This window comes from Natrix helvetica (genome assembly GCF_964273705.1).
Source record: "Natrix helvetica genome assembly, chromosome: 10".
Classification (NCBI taxonomy): domain Eukaryota; kingdom Metazoa; phylum Chordata; class Lepidosauria; order Squamata; family Natricidae; genus Natrix; species Natrix helvetica.
Window position 1 is genome coordinate 7,487,579 of NC_138561.1, and position 20,247 is coordinate 7,507,825.

General features: G+C 43.5%; 1 protein-coding gene and 1 long non-coding RNA gene across 2 annotated transcripts in view; one reads left to right on the forward strand and one right to left on the reverse strand.

The window, feature by feature from the left end:
* Positions 1 to 1,107: 1,107 nt before the first annotated feature.
* On the reverse strand, positions 1,108 to 8,192 carry LOC309397404. The gene is made up of 3 exons (XR_014176250.1): positions 6,257 to 8,192; positions 3,839 to 4,016; positions 1,108 to 3,382 (listed from the first exon to the last, which is right to left on the reverse strand). It is a non-coding gene; the product is annotated as an uncharacterized lncRNA (long non-coding RNA).
* A 142-nt stretch (positions 8,193 to 8,334) lies between these two features.
* Positions 8,335 to 20,247, forward strand: part of SLC12A4 (solute carrier family 12 member 4) — a 62,210-nt gene continuing 50,297 nt past the window's right edge. Inside the window, exon 1 of the mRNA XM_081963333.1 lies at positions 8,335 to 8,663. Within this exon, the coding sequence (XP_081819459.1) occupies positions 8,507 to 8,663 (157 nt within the window). The 5' untranslated portion in view covers positions 8,335 to 8,506. The remainder of the gene's footprint in view (positions 8,664 to 20,247) is intronic.

The window sequence follows — 20,247 nt, forward strand, 5'->3', positions numbered from 1 at the left end:
TAGTGCCCTCTTGTGGCTTTTACTGAAAAATTGTTCTTGTTCTGCTCTGCTCTTATCCTACTCTATTTTATTCTATTCTATTGTCCAAAACTCTTTCAGAGGTAATGTTTATTGCACAACCGCACTGCTGATTTTAATGCAATTTTTCAAAGGACCCAGATATGCACATTTTCTCTTTATAACCTCTGTCACTTTTTAACGACGGAAGATTCATGGTGGAAGTACCCTTACCCCCGCCAGTTTCTGCCAGAGCTCATTCTGAACCTGGGAGGTGAACGTTTTGCTCAATCTTTTCTAGGAAAGTTCCTCTTTCCAGCAATAAAAGGGAATTGCTACATTGCAAAACCTGTTTCTGCATTTTAGCAATGACCCCCCCCCTTTTTTTTTTTTTTCAGGGAAAGTGGTTTTTTTAGAGGGACCTTCGGCTGAATCTCTGGGGAAAAGCAAGGCTTCGGTGGCCAAGTTCTTGTTTTCTTCACTCCTCCTTTGAAAGAAGGAACTCCCCATATATTGTTCAATCAAAGCTTGTGATGTCAGCTCTTCCTTCTCTGTTTTGCTGCTTCTGTCTCCAGATTTCAAATCCAAGCATGGTTTCAACTTTTCAACAGTTGAGGAGCAGGTTATCTGAAAGAGCCTTTTCTTCCATAAGTACAAAGCAGACCTAAAGATCATTTAAGAAGTCTTCTTCCCAGTTGGCTCACTAAAGGAGGTAGGCTGTGCCTCTACAAGGGGTGCGTGTGAACCTTTTTCGTGGTGGTACCAAGGGGCTGAGTGGCTATGACGCTGAGCTTGTTGATCAGAAAGGTCCGGCAGTTCGAATCCCTAGCACTGCATAACTGAGTGAGCTCCCATGACTTGTCCCAGCTTCTGCCAACCTAGCAGTTTGAAAGCACGTAAAAATGCAAGTAGAAAAATAGGAACCACCTTTGGTGGGAAGGTAACAGCGTTCTGTGCCTCTTTGGTGTTGAGTCATGCCGGCCACATGACCACAGAGATGTCTTTGGACAGTGCTGGCTCTTCGGCTTTGAAAAGGAGATGAGCACTGCCTCCTAGAGTCAGGAATGACTAACACATATGTGCAAGGGGAACCTTTACCTTTACCCCATTTGCAGAACCGTGTGGTGTACTGGTCAAGGCATCAGACTAGAGGCTGGGTGACTGGGAGTTCTAATCCTGCCTTAGGCATGAAGCTAGCTGGGTGACCTTGGGCCAGGCATTTTCTCTCAGCCCTAGGAAGGAAGCAATGGCCAACCACTTCTGAAAAGCCTTGCCAAGACAACTGCAGGGACTTGCTCAATCTCTGAGAATTGGACACAATTGAATGAAAGAATTTTATTTTGCAGAATTCCTTTCTCATACTTGACGGGCACCCACATCCTTGGGGTGTCCCTAAAGCAAGATATCTTCTAGTCTTCTTTCCTAACTTAAATCTTGCTTGTAGGGGCCAAGAATTTGGGAGTTCAGAAGCAACATTTTGAACTGGATGGGCCAATGATCTTATTCTGAAGGGCCTTTCTTTCTTTCTTTTTCTTCCTTGCCTTCTTTCTTTCTTTGCATGCTTTGTTACAAGTTTGAAAAACAAAGAAGAAAAAACACAAAGCGAAACCAAGCAACCACAAAGAATTTTATTTTAAAATACCCACAACTGAGAAATAAACATAAAATGTATGAATCAATATTAACAAAAGGGAGGGATGGACACTTACAGTCTAAACATCTCTGCAACAAGTGCTAAACCAACCATGAAAAAACCCCAGACGTACACAAAAATGAAACTCTGTGGTTGTCAAATACTGTGAAATACAGGCCAGCGGGAAACATGTTGCATCATTTTATGGTGAGCAGCAACAATTACCTTCCTGAAGAGAAGAGTCAATGCCATTTCAAGCCAATTTAATTGTGTGAACCCAGGAAATTCGGGGCCAATTGAATTAATGATGGTCGGACAAACCCTGCCCAGAACTTAAGGCATTACTCACCTTCAGAGTCCCTGCAGAGCCTTCCCTGGCGACTGAGAAGATGAGGAAGGAAAGTTCAGTTGTTTCCTTTTTCATTTCTTAATAAAAACCAAGCTCCTGCTCTTGGAAGGGTAGCTGAACAAAACAATCTTGCATTGTTCGCTCAGCTTGGCTAAGCCATCCATCCTGTTCCCGGTAACGACATTTATGAGAAGCAATGGACTACATCCCAGAAGAAGGGAATAAGAGCCAAGCAATGCCCCTTAGAGTTGGGAACGTCTAACACATATGTGCTTTACCTTTACCTTATTAAGAAATAGGGCCGTGGTAGCGCAGTGGTTAGAGTGCTGAACTGCAGGCTACTTCTGCGGATCACCACCTGCCAGCAGCTTGGCAGTTCAAATCCCACCAGGCTCAAGGTTGACTCAGCCTTCCGTCCTTCCGAGGTGGGTAAAATGAGGACCCAGATTGTTGGGGGCAAATAGGCTGACTCTGCAAATCGCTTAGAGAGGGCTGGAGAGCACTGTAAAGCGGTATATAAGTCTAAGTGCTACTGCTATTGCTAAATACTCTCAAAAGCCCTTTTTATTAAGCTAATGTGGATTCCTCTCATTCCCATCCAGCAAAGTCCCAGCAGAGTGTCTTCCGAGGGTGAATTTACAACCACAGACCTTATCAGTCTTGGAGATCTGCCAGGACAATATCTCCCAAACGCTGTACACGTGGCAAGGAGTCTCTGAGAATTACGAACAGATCTTCACACTAACTAATTGTCTCTTGCAAACTCCACTCCTCTTTCACTCCTCTTTATTCCTTATGGGAGGGGCCATTCACCGTCCACCTGTGGCCTTACTCCCAAGTCCACCCCTTTTCTTTAGCTCTTCCGTTCATCTGGCAACCTTGCACATGCACACACTGGGAACAGGCTCCAGCTGTTCTTCTGCCCCATGGATCTCCGACTCTGAAGGCAGCTGATAACTGTGGGCGGGCCCTGGCCCCATCTCTGCCTCCAATGCAGAGCCCTCGTCAGAGCCTTCCCCAGTCTCCAGGACTGGCCCATGTTCCTCTCCAACCTCCTCACTGTCTGAGTCTGCCAACAGCTGCACCGGCAGGCCACACCACCACCTCTGGATTTCAACTCCCAGAATTCATGGCTGGCTTGGGAATTCTGGGAATTAAACTCCACGGGTCATAAAATTGCTATAGTTGCCTACTCCTGTGATAAAGACCAGAATAGAAGAATAGATCCAATGGGGGGGAAAAACCAGGAGGAGGTAGAAGCCAGCACTAAACATAAATCAGGAGAGGTTCCTGTCAAAAGCAGGTTAAAAATAATTCTTTCAACTTCCACGTTTGATCTAATTTATGCTATAATTCAGAATTAACCTTAACCAGGAGCCGGAAATCAATCTTCAGTCATGCATCTGGAAAAAAAAGGAAGCCATTATATGCAGGAAACCCTTACCAATTCGTTTGTGGACAAGGAAAGGCAAAATTAGATTGAGATCAAATTGTAATCAAATGCCCGGCTTTTGATTGTGCTTTTTTAAAGGGGGTGTTCTCAAAAAGCGTGAGAAAGTTCTGCAAACAGGATAGGATCAAGTTTTCCCACATTCATTTCCTTTTAAAGAGCATATCCCTCCCCAAATATATATACATGCAGTCCTTGCAATCATTTGTTTAGGGATGTTCTTATAGCCAAAGGGACGCAGTGGCTCAGTGACTAAGACGCTGAGCTTGTCGATCAGAAAGATCAGCAGTTCGGTGGTTCGAATCCCTAGCGCCGCATAACAAGGTGAGCTCCCGTTACTTGTCCCAACTTCTGCCAAGCTAGCAGTTCGAAAACACGTAAAAAATGCAAGTAGAAAAATAGGAACTACCTTTGATGGGAAGTTAACAGCGTTCTGTGGACCTTCGGCGTCTAGTCATGCTGGCCACATGACCATGGAGATGTCTTCAGACAGCGCTGGCTCTTCGGCTTTGAAACGGAGATGAGCACTGCCCCCTAGAGTCAGGAACGACTGGCACATATGTGCGCGGGGAACCTTTACCTTATAGCTGCACAGAAAAAAGTGACTTATAATAGTTTTTCACACTTATGACCGGTGTAGTATCTCCAAGATCACATGATCAAAATTCAGATGCTTGGCAACTGATTCATATTTATGATGGTTGCAGTGTCCGAGGACCATGTGATTCCCACTTTGCAACCTTCTGGCCAGGGAAGTCCATGGGGAATCCAGATTCACTTAACCATCAGGTTACTAACTTTGTATCTGCAGCGACTCACTTCATAACGGTGGCAAGAAAAGTTGTAAAATGGGGCAAAACTCACTTAGCAATTGTCTGGCTTAGCAACAGAAATTTTGGCCTCAAAGGCTGTCATAAATCGACGACTACTTGTATAGGAATGGGACTACAGTGTGTTACGTATCAATTATATAAAAGAGAAATAGAGAAATTGTTCTTAGGGAGCATCAGAAGATTTCTTCACTTTCAACCAAATTCCATGGAGAAGATGAGTCTTTACAAGTGTGTGTGTGTGTGTGTATGTGTGTGTGTGTGTGTGTGTGTGTGTGTGTTATGTCAAAGCAGCTGGTCTGCCCAAATATGGGAGGGAGCACACTGCTTCCCTTTTGCCTTTCAGCTCCACCCTAGGAGCCTTCCAGGCAAAAAACCATTTTTGTGTTGCATTTGTGCTGATAAATAAATAAAGGGAGACTATTATAGATCTATTTCAAGCTATTTAGCTCTCATCAGCTAGCTATACCCTTGCTGGGATTCGAACCTGGGCTGCCTAACATGTAAAAACAGCCCAGTTTCGAATCCCAGTAAGGGTATGGCTAGCTGATGAGAGCTAAATGGCTTGAAATAGATCTATACTAGTCTCCCTTCATTTATGTATCATCAACTTGTGGCTTAGAGGTTAATATAACTGCCTCATATGTAAGAAGCCCAAGTTCGAATGCCAGCAAGGGTATGGCTAGCTGATGAGAGCTAAATAGCTTGAAATAGATCTATACTAGTCTCCCTTTATTTATTTATCAGCACAAATGCAACACACACACACACACACACACACACACACACACACATGCAGATGAAGATTTTTTGAGATTCTGTGTGCCAGAGGAATTATTGAGTCTGTCATTTGCACCACTTTAACTGTCTGGTTTGGTTCTGCAACCCAACAAGAGAAACACAGACTTCAGAGGGTAATTAGAACTGCAGACAAAACAATGGCTACCAACCTGCCTTCCATTGAGGACCTGTACACTGCACGAGTCAAAAAAAGGGCCGTGAAAATATTTACAGACCTCTCACATCCTGGATGTAAATTATTTCAACTTCTGCCCTCAAAACAACACTATAGAGCACTGCACACCAACACAACTAGACGCAAGAACAGTTTTCCCCGAACACCATCACTCTGCTAAACAAATAATTCCCTCAACACTGTCAAACTATTTACAAAGTCTGCATTACTATTACTATTAATCTTCTCATTGTTCCTATCACCCACCTCCTCCCACTTATGGCTGAAGGACTGTAACTTTGTTGCTTGTATCTTTACAATTTATATTGTTTCCTACTATGATTCGATTGCTTATTTATACCCTATGGCTATCACTAAGTGTTGTACTTTATGATCTGTGACAAATGTATCTTTTCTTTTATGTACACTGAGAGCATAGGCACCAAAGACAAATTCCTTGTGTGTCCAATCACACTTGGCCAATAAAGAATTCTATTCTATTCTATTCTATTCTATTCTATTCTATATTCCTGTGCACAAAAAAGCCCCAATATTTTCATTTTCATTTTTGCATTTAAGGAAAAGAGCGGGATGGAGGAAGATAGAGTCAGAAAAAAGTTACATGCTCACTGTTTTTATTATGTTTTTTATTTGAGGAAGAATATGTGAAGAATTTGAGAATTCTTTATGGCATATGCCTTGTCTTGGTTTTCCAATTACTTTCTAGAAGCTTGAATGTTTCTAAACAGCCTCTTGCAATCCCCGTTCTTAACTCTTTTCTGAAATTCTCCATTTTCTTTTCCCACCCATTTCTTCAGCTCCAGATCTTCTTTTATTTACGTTCGACTTACTGGCCCGTGATTGCAATTGCAGAACTCATTAAACATTGTAACTTCAAGCTTCGTTTACCAAAACTTCCCAAATGCTATTGTAATCTCATCATCTGTGTTTGCACAACAAAAAGAACCACAGTGAAACAACACAAGGTTAAAAATTACTCATGTTTGGCCTGTTGTCAAACACACCTTTGCTTGTGTCTTACCTGAATTGTCTAGGTACAGAAAGTGTTAACTCAGTCGGTTAAATCATCCTCATTTATTCTCACATCTCTTCCAGGCAAGGCAAAATGATCAGCAAGGATTTGTCTTGCAGGCCAAATAAAGCATTCAATCTTTGCAAAGCAAGCAACTATGGCCTGTTTCCTGAATCATTCTTCCAAAATCTTACTGTTATGCAGAAATGAGGGGTCCCTGGTGGTCTCTGAGCTTGGTTGTTTTCTCGCAGATGTTTCATTCTCCAAAATAGATACTGAACAGTATGAAACACCTGCAAGAAAGAACATGGATGAGCACAAATCCTTTTGCATTCCTCTCCCCAGTCCAATTCCACCCAGAAGAAATTATGTCTTGATTCACACGTTACACTATATCAAGGTTTATTTGGTAAACCAAACTGGGCTGCTCTTGTAAATGCATAAACCATGATTTGCCACAATTCTGCTCACCTAGCCTGCTGAGCCAAAACCACTAACCACGTTAAGTCTTAAGTGTGTGAACCCATCTATGTTTGATTCAACAAATCACAGGTAAGGCAGCCCTTTGTGTGACTCCAGCCTAAAGTTAGCAAACAGACCTCTCAGTCAGAAAAATATTGACCTAGTAGTCAGCATGGAAATGTCTAAATAAAGAGGATGATGTTGTTACTATAGCGGAATTATTGGCAGCTGAACAGTGGCTGAGTTCATTCACACTTTGGAGCAAGTCATGGTGTGCTGAATAAATCCCCATCAATTGCATTCACACAACAGCTCAAACACAAGAAGCTGAATTGACACTTTGGAGCAAGCCATGATGGGCTGAATAAACCCCAATCAGTTGCATTCAAACAACACCCCAAATGAGCCAGCGTTGTCTTTGAGGCAGGCAGGGCCGTGCAACTCCCATCCTGGGCTCGTTGGGCTAGGTCCAGGTTTGCCCTCCAAAAATGAGCAAGTCAGGGAAGGGGAGACATGAGAATCCAAGGTGCAGGGTTGAGAAGAGGCAGGGAGACAGACAACCTGGGTCAATTTCACCGAGTTTGGGTAACGAGCAGCCGTCTTTGATCTGACCTGGGCATAGTACATAAAATTATCTGTTACAATGTCCTAACTGTCAATAACCACTTCAGCTTCAACCTCAACAACACACCAGCACACAATAGATACAAACTTATGGTAAATGGCTCCAAACTCAATTGCAGAAAATACAACTTCAGCAACAGAGTAGTCAACGCCTGGAATGCTCTACCTGACTCCGTGGTTTCTTCCCCAAACCCACGGCCGGGCGGATTTAGATGAAAAGAGACCCTAGGCTATTCCACTTATGGGGCCCTTTCACCTCCCATTTTTAAGTTTGTAAATTACATGAGAGATAATAAAATACATCATTACTGTGATACATATCAATATATTAAATGAAACATGTTGTAATTGGTACTAACCTTTATAAAAAATGTGGCACGGATAATAAATAAAAATAAAAGGCCCCTCTTGATCTTGAGGCCCTAGGCTGAAGCCTAGCTAGCCTATAGGAAAATCCGGCCCTGCCCAAACCCCCAAAACTTTAACCCCAAACTGTCTACTTTCGACCTCACCCCATTCCTAAGAGGTCTTTAAGGGGCGTGCATAAGCAACACCAGCCTGCCTACCGTCCCTGTCCTACTAGTCCCTTGTCTGCCTATCCATTTCATGTATCCATAGTCATGTCTATACTTGCATCTGTTATCTAATTCATGCTTGATGAAATAAATACATAATAAATAATAATAATAAATAAAAATAAGCAAATAATACACAAACAAACAAACCAAGCTCCGAGAGCACCAGGAAACCCCCCCTCCCAACTCCGCGGCAACTTTGAGCGGCGGAAAACTTTTTCCCCGGGGCCAAAGTGAAGGGACGAGCGAGGACCCCCGGGGGGGGGGAGAGAGAGGGGGGCTGCGCGTCGGAGCCCGCCGCCCAAGCGAGTCCCCCCGGCGCCGGAGCCAGCCGGAGCCCCTTCCCCGGCGCCTGCCCGACCCTCACCTCCCTCCTCGGGAGCGCTGCAGTCCCTGGGAGCGGGAGTGGGGGGCGTCGCCGAGCCGCGCTTCCTGGGAGGAAGTGACCCAAGGCCGCTGGAATGCCAGCCTGGCTCAGCCGAGGCTGCCGCGCCGCGTCTCCCGCTCGCCTCGTCGAAGCGGCTCCGGCCAAGCCTCGGCCGCGGCGGAGGGAGAGCCAGGCGGGGACGGCTGCTCCTCCGACCTCCCGCCGGGCGCCATGCCGCACTTCACCGTGGTGCCGGTGGAGGACCAGTCGCGGGCCGGCTACGATGCCTTGGAAGGGCTCAGCTGGGTGGACTACAGCCAGCCCGGGGCGGACGGCGCGCCCCGAGCCTCCAGCCAGCGCGATGCCTACGACTCGGTCAGCTCCGACGGTGAGTGGCGGGGAAGCGGTTGGGCAGGCTGGGCAGGCAGGCGGGCGGGCTTCCCAGCGCCCCCGGGCACTCGGTGGCGCCACGGGCGCTTGGAGAGGCGCGGCTGCTCCCGCTTGGAGAGGCGCCTCGCCGACGCTGGAAACGGTGGCCGGAGAATAGGCTTGCATCCCGGCTGGAGACCGGGAGGCAAGAGGTCTCTGAGCGTACGCAGAGTTTGAGAAGCCGCCCAGCTGCAAAGGAAGGCGGGGGAGGCGCTTGGTTGGAGTTCAGAAGGCGTAATTTTAAGGATGGTTTCCTGGGCAGAGTTGAGTCCCCGTCGTCTTCTAGGACACCCACGCCAACTTTTTTTCTAAGCTAGCATTGCTACCTTTTTCCTCCGGCTAGGGGTCTATACTACATTTCCCATCCTTTGGGAAATGATGCTGGGTGGGTAGAGTCGCCCAATACTTGGGGGTCTGGTCTAAGGAAGCTCTTTGGAACGAATAGGAGTTACTCCGGGTGGGGAGGTTTTGCTTGCTTGTTGAAAAGTTGAATGCTTATAGTTTTGATTTTAACAATTGTGGGGAGGGGGGGAGAGGAGGATTCTAAAAAGCAGAGACTTCACACTGCCAACAAAAGTGTGCATAGTCAAGGCTATGGTTTTTCCCAATTGCAATGTATGGCTGTGAAAGTTGGACCATAAGGAAGGCTGAGCACCAAAGAATGGAGGCCTTTGAACTCTGGTGCTGGAGAAGACTCCTGCGAGTCCCTTGGACTGCAAGGCGATCCAACTGGTCAGTCCTAGAGGAGATCAACCCTGACTGCTCTTTAGAAGGCCCGATCCTGAAGAGGAAACTCAAATACTTTGGCCACCTAATGAGAAGGAAGGACTCACTGGAGAAGAGCCTCATGCTGGGAATGATGGAGGGCAAAAGAAGAAGGGGATGGCAGAGAATGAGGTGGCTGGATGGAGTCACTGAAGCAGTTGAGCTTCAATGGACTCCAGAGGATGGTAGAGGACAGGAAGGCCTGGAGGAACGTTGTCCATGGGGTTGCAATGGGTTGGACACGACTTCATGCCTAACAACAACAAGGAGGAGGAGGAGGGGGAGGGCGGGAGGAAGAAAGGAGATGGATGGAGGTGGATTGCTGGCAATAAGAGCTTCCCAGCCTTTATAACACAGAAAGAGGCTGGATTCACACATTGCACTAATCCAGGGGTGTCAAACTGAATTTCATTGAGAGCTGCATCAGGGTTGTGTTTGATGTTGGGGGGCGTGGCCAGGATGGGCGTGGCAGGCTTGACATCACTCATGTTGGGGTGCCTGTGGTGGCCTGAGCACTCTGCTGGCAAAAAATGGACTCCAGAGCTCCATTTTCGGCTGTGACGGCCTCCTACATTTCTCTGCCAGCAAAAATGAGTTGCAGAGGCACCATGTGCTGGTCCTTCACTATTTCCAGGGCAGCCCCATGGACCAGATCTAAGCACCCCATTGGCCAGATCCGGCCCACGGGCCTTGAGTTTGACATCCCAGGACTAAGCGGTGCTTTGTTTAAACCAGGGGTGTCCAACCTTGGCAACCAACATGAAGTGATGTCAAGCCTGCCACGCCCATCCTGGCCACGCCCCCCTGACATCAAACGCAACCCTGATGCAGCTCTCAATGAAATATAAACTTTAAAGATACAAGCAACATGGTTATAGTCATAAGTGGAAAGACATAGGTACCAGGAAAAGAAGAAGAATAGTAATGCAGTCTTAGTAGATAATTTGACAGTGTTGTGGGAATTAGTTGTTAAGCAGAGTGATGGCATTGGGGAAAAAACTGTCCTTCGCACAGTCACTCATGCGCTGGTGACGTCCCGTCTGGACTACTGCAACGCTCTCTACATGGGGCTCCCCTTGAGATGCACCCGAAGACTGCAGCTGGTCCAGAATGCGGCCGCGCGGGCAGTCATGGGGAGTACTAGATACTCCCACATAACACCTCTCCTGCGCGAGCTGCACTGGCTACCTGTGGTTTTTCAGGTGCGTTTCAAGGTGCTGATTACCATCTTTAAAGCGCTCCATGGCACAGGACCTAGTTACCTGCGGGATCGCATCCTGCCCCATACATCCCTGCGACCAATTCGCTCTCACAGGGAGGGACTCCTCCGGGTGCCGTCCACCAAGCAATGCCAGCGGGCGGCGCCCAGGAGTAGGGCCTTCTCTGTGATGGGCCCAACCCTCTGGAATGACCTCCCCGCCGATATTAGAACCACCACTGATCTCCGCTCCTTCCGCAAGAAACTCAAGACCCACCTGTTCCAATTAGCTGGCCTGGCACAATTATAGTCCTATTCTTTAATCCTCCTGGCAGTTATTTTAATTTTTGGGGTAGATTTTAATGTTGTTCTAATTTTATTATTTTGTACAGTTTTATATAATTCGTTTTTACCGGGTTTGATGCCTCCTCTATGTATATGTATATGTATATGTATATGTATATGGTGTTTTAACTTTGATTGTACACCGCCCCAGTCCCTTCAGGGAGAGGGAGCGGTTTATAAATTTAAATAAAGTAAAGTAAGTAAAGTTGTGTCTAGTTGTCTGTGCAATGCCCTATAGCCTTGTTTTGAGGGTAGGAGTTGAAACAATTTATGTCCAGGATGTGAGGGGTCTGTAGATATTTTCACAGCCCTCTTTTTGACTCATGCAGTGTCCAGGTCCTCAGTGGAAGGCAGGTTTGCAGCAATTGTTTTTTTCTGCAGTTCTAATTATCCTCAGAAGTCTGTGTCTTTGTTGGGTTGCGCAGCCAAACCAGACAGTTATGGAGGTGCAGATAACAGATTCAATAATTCCACTGTAAAACAGAATCAGCTGTAGTGTTCAACATGTGTATTCTGCCAACACCCACATCATCAGGCAAGGTTATTCAGACACTAAACCATTTAAACTAAATTGGTGGTTTCCATTCTCTAAACTGTCTCTGTGTGGTGTAAGTTTGAAATGGGAAAGGAAAAGTTTGGAAATGTGTATGCTAAAGAAAAAAACACAAAACAGCTTCGGGGAATATTTTCCCTTGTCCTACTGTTGAAGAAAAACAAGTTCAGACATTGACAAACAGAACACATGCTGCAGATAGATTGATTCTCCCAGGATTGTATAATCGTTTGAGGATGCCTCTCCCTGCAAGAACTGGCCTTAATACTTGTTGTGTTCTTGCTTTCTGAAAGTTGGAGTTGGAGCCAAGATGAACACGAGTTTTTGATAAGTGGCTAAAAGAGGTTGATAGGCGTTTCAGATCAAATTGTAGCCATGGTAGGACACCGCTCTTGATGCATTCCAAATGTTGCAGTTGGGGCCAAGAAGAACGCCAGTTCTTGATAAGTGGCTAAAAGGGGTTGATAATCTTGTGTTCAGGCCATAACGTAGCAATCGTAGGACGTCACTTAACAGAAATAAAAAATAACGGAATACCAATGATGGAAGGGACCTTGGAGGTCTTCTAGTCCAACTATTTCAGACAGGAGTCTGTCTAATCTCTTCTTAAAAACCTCCAGTGATGAAGCACCCCCAACCTCTGAAGGCAAGCCTGGTTAATTGTTCTCACTGTTAGGAAATTTATTCTTGATTCTAGGTTGCTTCTCTTCTTGATTAGTTTCCACCTATTGCTTCTTGTCCTACCTTCAGATGCTTTGAAGAATAATTTGACTCCCCCTTCTTTGTGGCAGCCCCTCAAATATTGGAATACTGTTATCCTGTCACCCTTAGTCCTTCTTTTCCTTAGACTAGACATACCCAATTCCTGTAACTGCTCTTCCTATGTTTTAGTCTCCAGGTCCATAATCATCTTGGATGCTCTTCTCTGCACTCTTTCTAGAATCTTTTTTATAATGTAAATCTAAGCCAGAGTTGGGGAAATCTATCACTTGTTTTAGCTGAATGACAATTTCCAAGTCTTAATTAGAATCATCAGTGTTAAAGGATGCTAGGAGCTGTAATTTAGCAATTTATGGAGGGTTTCAGTTTACCTATTCTTGCCATTAGCGGTAAACAGCTATATTCTTTCTTTCCTTCCTTCCTTCCTTCCTTCCTTCCTTCCTTCCTTCCTTCCTTCCTTCCTTCCTTCCTTCCTCTCTCCAGTTTTCAGCCCTTGTTCTTGATGGAGCATTCCTTAGAAACTACAAACTTCATGCAATATTTATTCAATTCATATCCTGCAATTTTCATGAGTAAATTATGAATGAGGAGATAACTGCCAGGAGTTCCTTGGAGAAATAGAATACGGAAGCTTACCATTATTAAAGAGTCGTTTATGAAAATGGAACAGAAACATCAGGTGCCATTCACAAATCACAACTCCAGCAAAGTGTGGGCCAGTTTTATTTTAGGCCAGAATGTGTAAATCGTGTCGTTTCTTTGCAGGTCTTGGGTTATGAATGTTACGAAAATTCAGCCCTTAGGGGTGTATTCAGCAAATCCTAGTTAGAGGATATAGAGGAATATATCTTCCCCCAAATGTATCCGTATTTTTTTTGCCGGACTTTTGGTTTAGTTGAAGAACAGCCTGTTTGTTTGTTGAAAGAAGGAGGTTCTTAAATAATGACATAGTTTTGTCTAAATAGAAAAAGGTAACATGTAATTTCCAGGCTGCAACTGCTGACTTTACAGTGGTTTGATAACTAGAGCATGGTTTTGCTTTCCACCTGATGGATCACAACAGCTTAATGCAGCTTTATAAATGCTTTTTTTTTTAATGCGGAAGAAACCCCAGAGAAGAGCTTACAAAGTAGAGGACCAATGAATTTACTAGCTTCTCCAGCAAACTTGGGGGAAGGGAGATTGGAGAGCGGAAATTCTACAGAAAAGAACAAAAGAGAAACTTTCTGCTAACAATAAGACCAGGGTAAAAGCCCTTAGGAGTACCCTCTTGTTTTCTTTTGAGATTTACTGGAAAAGTGGGAGGCAGCTGAAGGCTGGAGAGATTACTGGTCCTCAATAAAAGACCTTCACACAGCCCTTGGCCAACTCCTTAGCTGGACGTTTTTCTCCTCCTTTGAAAGCAGTTTCAAAAGCAGCGAATTCTTGTCACCATGAAGGAGAAGTGGTAGAACAATCAAGCCAGATAATGAACCATCAGGAATTCGTCCCTTTTCCATTATGGTTATTCTGAAACAAGCAGCCGGGTGTTTTTAAAAATAGAATTAAAAATATCCTGAGTTTGCTGGCTGCTATTTTTAAACACTTCGGTTTGCCTTTTTTATTTTCCCAAGCTTGCAATTCCATTGCGTGGCACAAAAAGGCCTTTATACAAAACAAGTTTTATATGATACAGGTCCTTTGTTTTATGTAACCCAAAAGCTATTTTTGCCTTAGGAAAAAAAAAACGAATGCTGTTTGTCATTTGTAATGCAGACATAACTAACGTTCTCCTCTTAAACCTGTTTTTTGTCATTATTCCCGTCTGCTCTTTTTCTCTGTTTAGTGTCATAATTTTCGGGACTGAAAATGGAGGAATGTGCTTACCGAGGCATGCATCCTTGGTCAAATTTGTACACTACTAAGAAAATTGCTTTTGCAAAAGATGCATGTTATTAAAAAGGTAAAGATAAAGGTTCCCCTCGCACATATCTGCTAGTCATTTCCGACTCTAGGGGGCGATGCTCATCTCCGTTTCAAAGCCAAAGAGCCAGCACTGTCCAAAGACGTCTCTGTGGTCATGTGGCCGGCATGACTAAACGCCAAAGGCACACGGAACGCTGTTACTTTCCCACCAAAGATGGTTCCTATTTTTCTACTTGCATTTTTTACATGCTTTCGAAATGCTAGTTTGGCAGAAGCTGGGATAAATAACGGGAGCTCACTCTGTTACACAGCGCTAGGGATTCGAACCGCCAAACTGCCGACCTTTCTGATCAACAAGCTCAGTGTCTTAGCCACTGAGCCCTTACAACAGCAGTGAAAAATCGAACTTGCGACTTTTCACAATTATGACCTTTGCAGCCTCCCCATGATCATGTAATCGAGTTTCAGATGCTTGGCCACTGATTCATATTTATGACGGTCGCAGTGCCCCAGTGTTACGTGATCTCCTTTTGCAACCTTCTGACAAGCAAAGTCAATGGGAAATGGATTCGCTTAACAACCGGGTTACTAATTTAGCAACTCCAGTGATTCACTTAACAACTGTGGCAAGAAAGTTTGTAAAACAGGGCAAAACTCCCTTAACAAATGCCTCACTTAGTAACAGAAATTTGGGACTCAATTGTGGTCATATGTCAAGGATTACCTATATAATTACAACTATTGGAGGAGTAAGAATTTCAACACATAAAAAAGTTAAAACTCACTTAAATAATCTTGCTGTTGTCAACATGTATGTATGTATGTGTGTGTGTGTGTGTGTTGTATTTGTACTGATAAATAAATAAAATACAACACAAATGTAACAAAGGCAACATTAAAAATATGGTTTTCTGCCTGGATGGTCTCCTGGAGTGAGCCGAAAGACATAAAGGGGAAACAGTGTGTTCCCTCCCATATTTGGGCATACCAGGGGTTGTGACACAATGTGTGTGTGTGTGTGTGCGTGTGTTCCAATTCCCCCCCCCCCCAGTCTTTTTCCATCAATCCAAAAGGAAAGTTATTGGTTTTATCTTTATATTTACTTTTGAGAATCTTCTATATTAAGATGAGAATCCTACTCCAATACTTCTTGGCTTGAACACCATCAGCATTGACAAGTTCACCCTCAGTCAATTGCAAAAGGCAGCTTAACTGGAACAGCTTCCATCCGGGGACCATATCTTGAACACCATCAATAATAATATCTGCCTATTTCAGAAGGGCTTAAAAGGACTTGGGAAGGACTGAAAAGATGGATACAAATGCCATATCGAGCCCAAACGTCTGGCTGACTGCACGACTATCCATATTAATAATAACAATCGCAATTCATTTCTCACTATTACAATTCATTTCCAAAACTGGGCCAATAGACTTTGGGAGTCGGAGCTTTGAAACAGCGACAGCGAAACTTGTGGTTTGTTAATTATTGTGTCACAAAAGTTTTGGGAATCTCCACCGACTTTTAAATGACAAATGTCAGCTTTGCTGTAAGGAAAGATGTTTCCTCTCTGGAGATAATTTGTATTTATGTACAAGGTAATAAATATAAGTATGAACATAAACATGATCAAAGGAAGTAGATGCAGATGAATGGAGATAGCAGGACAGAGACGGTAGGCACGCTGGTGGGCTTATGCACGCCCCCTTTATGGACCTCTTAGGAATGGGGTGAGGTCCACGGTAGACAGTTTAAGGTTAAAGTTATGGGGGTTTGAGGAACTAACAACAGAGCCGGGTGGAGCATTCCAGGCGTCGACTACTCTGTTGCTGAAGTCGTATTTTCTGCAATCTAGTTTGGAGCAGTTTACTTTGAGTTTGTATCTATTGTTTGCCCATATATTATTGCGGTTGAAGCTGAAGTAGTCGTTGACAGGTAAGACGTTGTAACAGACAATTTTGCGTACTGTGCTTAGATCATACCGCAGGCGGCCCAGTTCCAGATTGTCCAAACCCAAAATTCCAAGAGAATAATTAAAAGTAAAACAAAAATGCTGTTTTGTAAATCATTATTGAGCCTTCTCTCTCTCCTGCCATCCTCTAAATGGGTTTTTCTACAAACCTCGAAATAATACTTTTTTGGGAGTGGGGGAAAATAAATTGCTGGAGAAAACAGTGTGTTTGAAGGACTTTATTTGCATTTAATGGCAACAAAGGGTGATTGACAATGTCAACATTTACCTAAGCACTTTCTCTTTAAAGTAGGCTTTTGCATTTGAAAAAAAGTGGAGTCTGTAATCTCTGTGTTCTTTCTTCTTCTTCTTTTTTTGCAGTCTTTGAATTCTTTCCTTGATGTCTGTCTGTCTCCCCACCATCCCCATTAAACAAATCATGATTTAATTTGAGGTACAAATCAAGCCAAGGGGTTGCAGTATTGTTTCCATTTGCCCTGCAATCCCCTGGATAGGTTCATGCCTTGAATTAAATTATGATTTGCTAGGTTTTTTTGTTTTTTTAAAAGCACAAATAATACAAACAGTACATATACAACTGAATACAAAAAAAAAAGACAAGGAAAAGGAAAAGCACCACATATTACAGTGCCCCCCTACCCCATGGAGACCTTTCCCCCCTTATATTTCTTAGATATACAGTATATTCCAATTGTGCCCTTATCCCATCCAAAATGACACATATTCTTGAGTACCGTAGATTTATTCCTTCTGCCTTCCACCAACCCTGATTTTACAAAATCCCCCCATATTTCTTTATAATTATTTACCTTAATCATCCCTTTTTAAAGTTTAATTTCTGTTGTTAATTTATCATTTGTTGCCATACTCCAAATTTCATTATACCACTCATTTCTTTGAATATCCCAATTTCGTCTCCAATACTTAGCCATTACTAATCTAGCTGCCATTATCAAATTTACAATCACTTCCTTTTTTTGTTTCATTTATATCCTGTTTTTCCACCAGCAACAATAATGCAATCCTCGGTGAGATTTACATTCAACAGTGCTCTAATTTCTCTAAAAACCATGCCCCATATTTTTTGCGCAATCCCACCACATAGGTTTATATGTTCCAACCTCTTTCTTGCAGCTCCAACAAATATTTGTATATTTACCATGTACTTGATTTAATTTACGTGGTGGGAGGTACCACCTCCGTATCACTTTATATACATTTTCCTTAACTCTAACTCACATATTTTTATATACTCTTCTATTGCACATATTTTTCCAATTGTTATCATTTATTTCTCCCAAATCTGATTCTCTAATTAATTTTAGAATAAATTAGAATTAGAATTAGAATAAATTAATTTTAAACCTTTTGCCTGCTCTTCTAATTCTTCTAATGCTAGATTAAAGAGAAAGCACTTAGACCAATGTTGCCATTATTAATTCAACTTTACAGAATCTTTATATCGGGATGTATTTTGATCCTATGAGTGTTTGACAATCAGATGTCAGGCAGGAAAAACTAGGTTCACAGGTGAAGGTCCAGGTAAACTGATTTATTGTTAAAAGCCAATGCACAGGAATCTTCTTAACATCAGCATCTGTTTGGAGTTAAATGAGGGTCAATGGAATTCAAGGGAGGTTGGACTTAGTCCGCTTGTGACTACGTAGGGATTGTAGACTGATCCCTCTTTTAACTCCACCCCAGATTCTCCTTTGTTACCTTCTCCTATGCAGAGCAGCCTATAAACCCCATAAGATGAATAAATATATTTCAGCTCATGAGACGATATGGTGTATGTGGAACACAAGGCGAGATGTCACATGTGTCATAATGCCATAGGGAACTGACTCAATGATAATATGCTGGATATGACCTCAATATGGATTCTCTTAGATGCCCGTGGTTTGTATGTGCCCTTTAGAGCTAAACATGTGTGAATACACCCCTTCAAATTGATCCTGGTAACCACTGTTGTAACTTCCAGACAAATCTACCTGGATGACTGAGGATCTTCATAACTGCCCCTAACTATGAGGGATGCGGTGGCTAAGATGCTAAGCTTGTCGATCAGAAAGATCAGCAGTTTGGCGGTTCGAATCCCTAGCACCGTATAACGAGTAAGCTCCCATTACTTGTCCCAGCTTCTGCCAACTTAGCAGTTTGAAAGCATGTAAAAAAATGCAAGTAGAAAAATAAGGACCACCTTTGGTGGGAAGGTAACATCACTCCGTGCACCTTCGGCATTTAGTCATGCCGGCCACATGACCACGGAGACGTCTTTGGACAACGCTGGCTCTTCGGCTTTGAAATGGAGATGAGCACTGCCCCCTAGAGTCAGGAGCGACTAGCACATATGTGTGAGGGGAACCTTTACCTTATTCTAAATCAACATTAAACATGGTTTAGCAACTGGTGGCCACTTTTGGGTGGTTTCATATGGAAACTTAGCTTCTCAATCTCTTGTAGGGAAGTTTTAGAATTTCCAGGGAAAGGGGCAGGCCTGAAATCTTTAGCCTGGTTTGGCTGAAGAGTTACGGGTGAAAATATGATAAAATCTGCAAACCACACTCTAAAATCTACTCCATCCTGAGGGATGCCCCAAACTCCATTCCCAGTGATGGCTTTGCTTGGCCAACCAACAGCAGAACCCAACACCCCAGGCTGGTATTGAAACGATTAAATCTTCCTGCACAAAGGATGGGGAAAGTTGAGAGTTCCTCTATGTGGAATTTTTGAAAGAAATGTAAGGCTTCTGTTATTCTGCAGAAAATCGTGTATCTTGAGGCAATATTTCTCTCAGAAACCACAAACGAGGCGGGATGTTATTAATCTAATTTGGGAGGCAGCCGCTGTTGATTTTTGTCTTCGTGCTTGGTTGCAGCTCTGTAATTTGGCTGGTGCTTGCCAAGGTGCTGGCATTGGCATAATCAGATCTGCCCTGACAAGAGACTGGAGGTTGGCCTTGTCAGCAATGGAGGTCAAGTGGAATCAGATTTCGTTGTCCTTTAATCAATTTTTATTAGTCTGGACTGCTGTTTACAAATGATTAAAAGGCGCCAGTTTCTTATTCAGAGGGCAGAGTTGGCAGAATCTGCCTATAAACAGTGTTGGGCTGTTAAACATTGGTGTACTCAGAAGTAAAACTTAAGTGGGTTAATTAGGACATTTAGATAGGAAGGTTGGTTTTATGTCCTTTTTTTGAATATAACTGGAATAAGATGCATCTTCCGCCCTCCCCTTCCTTCCTTCCTTCTTCTTCCTTCCTTTCTCTCTCTTTCCCTCTCCCTCCCTCTTCTTTCTCTCTCTCCCTCCTTCCCTCTTCTTTCTTTCTCTCCCTCTCTTTCTCCCTCCCTCCCTTCATTCAATCCTTAATTTCTACCCTCTCATCTAAGTGATTCTGGGCAGTTCACAATATCATCAGAAAACCATATAAATGCATGGATAAAATCATGGGTTAAAAACAGATTAAAGTGTATAAATAGAAATAAAAATCAAGTTAAACATTTCAAAAGGGCTGGGAGGTTCACAAATAGATTGTTGGCCCAAAGACCCCTGTCTGACTACATGGGCAAAAGACAGATGCAAACTCCAAGCCTTTGTTGTTACAGTTTCGTCTCTTGGGGAGCAGCAACCAGCGCTAATGCTCTAAAAAAGAAATTGCACAGTCCACTTGTGCACAAACACACATAAAGGGATGTGATTACTTTTTAATGAACAGCTTAAACCTGGAGGTTTGCAGCAATAAACCCCATGCTAAGTGGAGATTAAGGCCCTTTGCCAAATTGCAAAATATGGCTGGACACATCAAAAACCTATTCTTTTTTTTTTTTCCTCTTCACCAATTAATGTCCTCTTCTCCTCCCCTTTAATATTCATTGTTTCTTTCGATAAACGAAATGCAGCAGAATGGGAGACCCAGGGAAGTGCAGCACAATAATTCCAACTAGTGGTAAGGACCTTTCAGTGCTGGGATTGAGCGAACAAATGAGAAATCTTACAACCGGTTTTCAAATGTTTTCTAGTTTTACTGCACTGGATTTACTTGTGATGGACTGAAAGGGTCTGCTAGATACTTGGCAGAGAG